General features: G+C 34.7%; 1 protein-coding gene across 1 annotated transcript in view; it reads left to right on the forward strand.

The window, feature by feature from the left end:
* The window catches only part of atg7 (autophagy related 7), a 92,223-nt gene that overhangs the window by 14,828 nt on the left and 68,698 nt on the right, over nt 1–8,697 (forward strand). Inside the window, exons 9-12 of the mRNA XM_015379141.1 lie at nt 1,759–1,880; nt 2,964–3,054; nt 4,459–4,603; nt 6,197–6,355. Coding sequence (XP_015234627.1) covers nt 1,759–1,880; nt 2,964–3,054; nt 4,459–4,603; nt 6,197–6,355 — 517 coding nt within the window. The remainder of the gene's footprint in view (nt 1–1,758; nt 1,881–2,963; nt 3,055–4,458; nt 4,604–6,196; nt 6,356–8,697) is intronic.

Consider the following 8,697-nt stretch of genomic DNA (forward strand, 5'->3'; position numbering starts at 1 on the left):
AAAAAAAAAACAATGTGTGCACAAATTTTCAAAAAATCTAACATATTAAAATTGAGTCTCACTTCATAGATTTTAAGCAGTATTTTAAAGGCTTTCCTCCCCCATTGCAAGATGTCTTTTAGAGGATGTTAGCAGTACTTTGTGATGCTGCCAAATTCTGTCTCCCAGGTGGCCGAGATGAATTTGTTGAACCAGACTGTCTGTGATGGACAGGTGGCTGACCTACAAAGGTCTCAGTGACGTTATAATATCTGAAAATTTCTATTTCTGCTCATGATGATTTGTCTAGCTTTTCCTCTGTCATTCATCCATGACATTGTGGAGACACGTGAGAAGCATTTATATCTGAACTCTTCTTATAAAACCGGACAATAATTGAAGACATCAGCATTTAGCTTGGAACTAAATGGATTGAAGCAAAACAGATTCATGATATTCAGCCTGTTTGACTAAATGATTGTGAGTTCTCCTTATTTATTTTTAAAACACAAGTAAAATCAAGACTTGAGTGTAAACAGGCATAGAAGCCTACCAATTTAATCACATTAAATTACTTAAAATTGGTAAAGGTTACAGCACATTAGCCACACGCAGGAACAGCTACATGAAAAAAATTGATGTTTTTATAAATATGAATAAAAATGATTTAAAATATTAAGTTGTAAATGAAAAAATATCATTTTTATTACATTTAAAAGTGATATAAATGTACAGATTAGGGCTAAAACATTAAATCGATTATTGAAATCCTAAACTAATTTTGTAATCGATTAAATGTTAACTGTATTAAAGAGACTCCAAACATGCCTTTAGCTGACAGGGCAGTAATTATATCAAACATGTTAAATAATAAGTAAGCATTTTACATTTTGAAAAAAGAAAAAATATCCTCATTTCAGATTAAACCAGTTTCACCTGACTTGATTCCTTAAAAAGTATTCTTAAGTGGACCTTTGGATATCTGATTATTAATTAATTAATCAAAAAAAAATAAACAACAGATTAAACGATTTGCAAAATAATCATTAGTTGCAGCCCTAAAAATAATGCTTTAACATTTAGATTTCAGCTCACTAATTATAGCCGCAGCTATAATTAATTAGCTTAGTATTCCTTTGTATGAGATAGTAGTCATAGATAAAATAAAAAATATATGAATATATATTAAGCAACTCAACTTTCTATCTTGGTACTTTTGGATTTTATATTGATATATGCCAGGAGTCTATAAATAATTCAAAAGGATAACAAACATAACATGATCCTGAGTTAGACACTGTTGGTAAAACATCAGAAAGTGACATCAAATTTTCCCCTATCAATTTAAATGTTAAATTTAATACTCTGATGAGCCTTTTGCTATGTGTCATGAAATCTTATGTTTGAAAAAGGTTTTTCAACTCAATAATGAAGGATATCCCTTTGAGCATAGTCATACTATTTTTAAAACCTGGATGGAGATTCCATGCATGTGTCAGTCTATACGTTCCCTCTATGTTAAACAAAAAGAATCTGTGATTAGATGAGGATTTTGGAAGTAGCTGTGATCTCTCCCCTTTGCTACTGTTGGTATTTTATTGTGCAATAAAAAAGCACTTGGAGCATAACATTAAGATCTTTTGATATGCTTTTTTTTCTTACTGAAATGGGAATTGGAATTCAGTTAACTTTTTGAAAATCTTTTGAGTAAGGAGTTTTTCACCTGTGCAGAGTGTGGTTTTCATTATTGGACTTTTGATGATGTCCTTTGTGTGTCAGGGGCTCTGAGATGGAAGTGGTGGAACTGCTGTGTTTCAGAGACCAAACTCTGCAGGGAAACCGCTCCATAAAACACAGCGTCGTGTTCCAGGTCAAGCTACCAGAGCTTCCCAACAACTCTGGTAACTCAACTCTATTTGTCTGTCAACATGTTTTTCCATTTTCAAAAAAATACACCTTTTTTTACTTATAGATCAGTCCATCCAAAGTATAGATGTGTCTGTTTGCTGCTGATGCAAACTAAGTTTTATTTCACATTCCTTAGAGGGATTGATCACTTCAGTCTAAAATCACAATGAGTCTGCGCTATCTTTTGTCTGCCAAATTAGGAATGAAAACACATTAAATGGTAGTAGCTGCATGGGAGTGGAGTGCTATGTGATCTGGAAGAGGTTTTTGTTGAATTTCCACAAGGCGTCTTTGTTTCCGTCACCCTTCTCTGTCAGCACATCTCAGCTTTTAATTAAGTCGCTGTGAATTTGTTCAAGCAATAATAATGAACTCCGCTCTTCTGTTTGCATCTATGTATTTAGTGTTTCAAAATAGAAAAACCAGTCCACCTTGTATTTAGTTTTCTTTTCAAATAAACATAAGTAGAAGCGTTGCTACAATATAAGTAATGAAATGAAGAATTAAAAAAACACTGCATTTATTATTTTTAGATATAGCTTATCAAAAGCAATTTTAAGTATCACGACTTCCATTCCTATTTGCTAATTTTACTCTTCAGCAATCAGCATCAGGTATGTATTTCATGACTATTGCAGTAAACAGTGAAGCAGCAATAAATTGTAATCTGTAGAGACCAATAAATTATTACATTTATTTTCAGACAAGGCTATTAATCTTGGCCTTTCACAGAAGGAATCCATTTTAATTTTGAACTAATATTAATTTGATGTCATTCAATTCAAATTTATTTATGTAACGCCAATTCACAAAGCAAAGATATAAAGATATCTTATTGGTTTCTATGTGTGTTATGCCCGTCAGTGTTTTATTTTTCTTAGGTTGAATTAAAAGGTAGGCTTGAAAATTAGATGCTTTCATTTTACTTTAATATCTTACTAGAGAGCTGGAGAGTATACGAGATAATTCAAGTACTTTATATTTGTTCCTCAAGGATTAAATATAAAAAAAAACTGTGTAAAATCAATTTTTGTAACTACACAAAATTGATATGCTTGTGCTTGATGTCATTTCAGTGTGTCTTAAAAGTGTTGGATGGGAGAAGAATCCAAAGGGGGCAATGGGACCACGAATGGTAAACCTGAGTGAATGCATGGACCCTAAAAGGTAAAACTTCTACAATTCACATCATTGACAAAGAATAAATATTTCCTTATGTGTATCTGTGCTTATGTGTAATTTACTTATCATTTTAGTGCAAAAACATCTAAGTAATAGTTTTTATATTCTATTTTTTATTCTATTCTATTCTATTTTGTATTCTGTTCTGAAAAAAAAACCACACAGATAAAACCCCTATGGTAAACTTAATTAATAATCCAGGTGATTTCTTCAAATCTAACTCAAGGTGTCATTTTTATTTATCTTAATTTTTTTCCTGACAAGCTACTTTAGCACTATTATTACATGCTGCAGATTGTAAGACGTTGTCATACATGAGCTTTTAGCACCTTTCTGAGCAATCTTTGCCCAGTCATCATGGGATAAAGCTCCAGTTCCTCAATTGTTTAAGATTGTGTGCCATAGTTACCATTTTTAAATCTTAAATAGCTTATGGGATTGTATTCAGTTCTCCGATATAACATCTCTAAATTGTTATGGAACTCTCCTGAAACCCTGCCCTGATGCACCATAACATAGGCTTGGGATTATTGTCCTGTTGAAAGGCAGATGTTTTTATTCAGGGAGTATCAAAACATTTCTGATTTATAGCAGGGATTCACTGTGGGTATTGCATGCTTTATTCTTGAATTGTATGCTTCTGGATATTCTTTTGATCAAAGGGGCCAAAGCATTAATTTTGATTCATGGCTTTAGAGAATAGAATACCAAAATATTTAGCTAATTTTCAAGTTTAAATTTCAATCAGTATTTTTTGCCTTTGTAGCCCTTATGAATTCAGTACCTGCCTTAATATAATAGCTGAAACCTCTGTGATTGTATATCTTTTCATTCTGCTTCATCAGAAACTATTTTGCAGCCAATAAGGACTTTTCCTTAATGCCACTTCCAGTTGATAAATTTAAAGTTAATCTTACATTAAATGTATAAACCTTGTCCCCAGTTCTATTTCTACAAACATTAATGCTCTTTAGTGTTGTCCTCTCTGTTTATTTAAAGAATTTATATATTTTCTAAACATTTATGTTAATTCTCCTGAGGTGGCCATATCTTTTGCATGCATTGATACCTTTTAACAGCCCACCTCTATGAATTTTAGCCCCAATGTACCTGAGATCAAACATATGTTGCAAACATTTGCTCTTGGGAATTACTTTGTCAATGGAGTTGTATGACGTTGTGACTTTAGTAGAGGCTGCAGGTCAAATAAGTGTAGATTTTGGATAATTTTTTGATATTTTAACTGTTCCTCTGTGTTTTCTTTATAGGAAACATTTGAATGATTTTTAATTCTGGAAATGAACATAATTTATAGATGGAGACTAAATAATTCTAGTTGCAGCTGAAAATGAAAGGTAGTTGTTTCCTTATTATTTTTTTTTCCTGCAGACTTGCAGAGTCATCAGTGGACCTGAATCTTAAACTGATGAGGTGGAGGCTGGTTCCGTCTTTGGATTTGGACAAAGTTGTCAGCACAAAGTGTCTTCTTCTTGGTGCTGGTACACTGGGCTGCAATGTGGCCAGGACTCTCATGGTAAGGTTGACAGAAGGATAAACGTTGACTGGAGTTGTGTAATTTTCATCTTTAACTTTCTTTTTTCACTACTTTATTCTATTCATTGAGCAAACATAAAAAAAATAAAAAAAATCCCCTGCTTCACATTGTATAATTGCAAATTTAGAAACAATTTATTAAGGTAGAGCTTTTTAATTCTATACCTATTTATTAGCTGAGACATCCTGTGTGTTTGAATATAGAAAACCTGGATGCAATGTTGATTATGTTTTTCAATAGACTCTCTATTAACCAACTGTGGTATAAAACAATTGCAAAGATGAACTAGACTAGTATAGCTGTTTTACCTATATGTGCACCCATCTCAGGTTTTTATAACGCTTTGATCTGCATGTCTCAATGTTAGCCAATTCCTTGTTAAGATTTTCTGTAAAAAAGATATGAAGATATATATTTCTAGCTTTCTTGCTGTAAGTAGTCATTAATTATTTGTAGTGTTCAGTTGTACTTTGTCCAACTTCCTGCCTCTCTTGTGGAGATGGGTAACAAAAGTATTAGAAATTATCCGATGTGACTGCTGGTGCAATAAGACTCAGGGTTTTATTGTTTTAGTGCACAGCAGGGGCAGACAAGGTGTCAGCCATTTCAACACTGGACAGTACCACACTAAGGGTTAAATCAGGTTCAGCACTGGACAGTACCACGTTAAATCGGGTTCAGCACTGGACAGGCCCTGTCCAGTGCTGAACCTGAAGAGCCTCGTATGGGCGCTGTTGAAGGAATTGGGGTCCTGTCTGAAGTGCTGGTCAATGGCAAAGAGTTAAATTCTGAATTATTGGAAAGAACTTGATGGACGGGTTTCACAGGATGAGTGATGTGCAGCCCCCCAGAAGCCCTCAGCCAAAACAATTAACTTGTCTGCCCCTGCTGTGCAGTCACCACAGGCCCTGTCCAGTGATGAACCTGATTTAACCTGGGGTGGTACTGGGGTGGTAATAATAAGATGATTAATAATTGATAGTCTAGATGGCCTCTCCCCCTTTTTACCTAACTTTTGCAATTATAAAAAAAAAAAAAATGGTTGCATTGTTGAGAATCTAATTGGCAAACATTGTGGTTGGAGCAGCAAGAATATAAAAAGATAACCTCCCAAGCTAAACTTTTAGGTATTCAAAGACTGCCAACATTCACAAACCCATCTTATTCCACGAACAGAGAGAGTTTTTCTCTTATTACTTAGCCTCCCTGTTACCTGCCAAAAGTCTTGGCCTGTCTTGCTGTCTTACAGCCTTCGAGTAAAACGTAGACTTCTGTCAACGTGTGATACAAATTATTTTAAAAAGAATCTCTCTCTTACTTGCTCTATTAACAATTAGCTGATGGTGTCAGTAGTTAACTTGTATGCAAATAAAGAGTTTGTGTAGCTTTAGCACTGCTTGGTTTATTGCATTGAGTGATTAGAATGTAAAAGAAAAGTGTGTAGAATCTACAGTACCTGTGATTTAGAAATAAAAAAAAAACATGTCCCACCTTCTCCGAAATCCAAAAGGAAGTACAGCTATGAATAAGATCAACTGAATGAAACTTGTATTTTTGCTGTCTGTGTTCCAGGGCTGGGGAGTGAGACACATCACTTTTGTTGACAATGCAAACATCTCGTACTCCAATCCAGTTCGACAACCGCTTTATGAGTTTGAGGACTGCCTCGGAGGAGGAAAATCAAAAGCTATGGCAGCTGTTGACCGCCTCAACAAAATTTTCCCGGGTGTGGTGAGTTAAACAAGAACCAACAATATGTGTCTTTAAACCTACTATAGAATGTCACCCTTTGAAAAAAATTAACCATAGGAAATTTTTTATTTATCAAAATTTTAGTAACTATGTGGTTCTTTTTTAGCCTCTTAGTATAATAACTGTGATGCATAGATCAAACTATTGAATAGTAAAATAATTCAAAGTTTTCTCTCTTTGAATGGTCATATCTTAAATGGCAAAAAAGAGGAGAAAATACGAAGTCATTTTATCAGCATATTATTGGAGCTGGTTTCATTACTTTACTAATTAATGACTGGGTCCACTGAGAGAGATGTTTTGGTCAGATTAGCAACTGAAAAAGCAGCCAATTACTGGAAGCAGGGTTGTGATTTGATGTGATAGAGCTCACTCATTATTGAGCCTTTTGGAATTGCGAAGATGTATGCATATTCATCATTTTTAATTATCTGTGTACACCTGTGTGCATTCTGTAAGTGTTTGGGATAGAAAACCGTGTCCGTAATTAGGCAGGTAATGCCCCATTGTCAGTTATCATGTAATCTCTCTTTTTTTACTACAGAAAATGTTATTCTGCATTATTTTAACAAACCCTACAGACACATGGCTGCTTTAAAATGATGAATTTAAGCCACAGACCTCATATATAAGTGGATCAGTTACCTTAAACAGTATCAGTGTTGTATTTTTGAGTCTTGAAAAACTCTGCATTGTGAATGGAAAGTACGATCTGTTCCAATAAATTTGATGGCATCCTGTTGATGTTTTCTAAAAATTCAGGGATAATTTTCTAAGTAAAAGCATCTTGGACTTTTCATCCCTCCAATTTTCAACTGATTCATCATCTGTCTACAAATTGTCGGAAGCTGCGCTGATATATTCCATACACCTCGTTTGTATTGCAGTCACGACTCTGCAATTGTTTTTGCCGGTAATGAGATACAGTGGTCTGGTCTCTGTAAAATGCACACACAAGCAGGTGTCGCCCCCATCTTGTTTGTTTCCGAGCCTCTGTCTCAGTCTTTTTTCCATTTTTCTTTTTTTCTTTTCTTCTGAAAAGAAAATTGGAAGCCCAATGCTCTGATGCCCTTTAGCAGACACCCCAGCTGAATCCATACAGACTCCTTTTTTTATTAAGGGCCCCTGCTTTCCTTTTCTTTTTTTTCATTCTGTTGTTTTTCTACCTATCCTGGAGCATCAGGTGCTGAAAGCACAGAACTCCAGTAATTGAAGTGAGAGGATCTGGATCAAAAAGGTCTTTCTGTCGGTACAGGCAGCAGATTTCATAATTTGGCTGTGGACAAAATAACTTCACCTGACATTTTGAGGGAAGCTGGATGAGTGGTCCCCAGTAAATTTTTAACATTGTGATTTGGTTGATTGAGAAAACCTTTTGTAGTGTTGGGTCATTAAAAAATCTTTTCTATAAGAATTTCCCACAGGCTGCTTTCGTCTTGGCTGCAAGCTGATGATATTTACTGTGGTAATTGGTATGTGATTACTATCCGTACGGTGTGAACTCACCACCCGAATGCTTAGCAACACTTACGTCAAAGTTAAATGTAAATATAAGACTTTAGTTAACAGCTCCCACACTTGAAATATGTTAAGAAAGCACTGGACAATCTCCCGATGCAGTAAAAGCAGCTCTTCTTATTAAAATCTCTCACTTCATCTTTGCCCTTTTCTGCTTTTCACTTTAAATTACACTTGACATTTTCGGTTATTTCACTGTGGCATATCCAAACGGTAATCCAAGGTTTGGAGTGGACAAGTAGTAGCTTTGCTTCACTCTGTAGGATTTTGTTTGTAATCAACACTGTTGACTTGTACAAGGGAGCTCTACACTCAGTGCTCAAGATTTCCTCAATATTTGTAGTTAAATCTTCTAAAGCAGAGCAGAAAAAAGAGAAAAAAAAATATTTGATGACTATTTGTTCCAACATTGTAATTCTTTGAAAGAGTTAGAATTTTTTTAACCTTCGTATTTCTTTTTTAAAGGTCAGTTTGGTCTTTGGTTTACCATGTAAAAACGCATGCCAAGCCACATGTTTTCTTTTTTTTTTTTTTGATAGATACTTTTTTTCTTTCTTGTAGCATCGTCAAACAATCTTTACTCTTAATTAGATGCGGCTCAACAACCAAAAGATAATCCTCTGATTTATTTGTTAGTTTTTCGAATGCACTTAAAGGAATAGTACACCCAAAACATGATTAGCCTTCATTTTCTACTCACCCCCATGCTGAACAAAACTCTGGAGTACTTTTTTGATATCTCAAATGCATCTGGAGATCTGGGAGGCTTCTTGCTGTCTGCTGACATTGAAATAATGGAGGTC

The sequence above is a fragment of the Cyprinodon variegatus genome, unplaced genomic scaffold, assembly GCF_000732505.1.
Source record: "Cyprinodon variegatus isolate N-32 unplaced genomic scaffold, C_variegatus-1.0 Scaffold186, whole genome shotgun sequence".
NCBI classification, from domain to species: domain Eukaryota; kingdom Metazoa; phylum Chordata; class Actinopteri; order Cyprinodontiformes; family Cyprinodontidae; genus Cyprinodon; species Cyprinodon variegatus.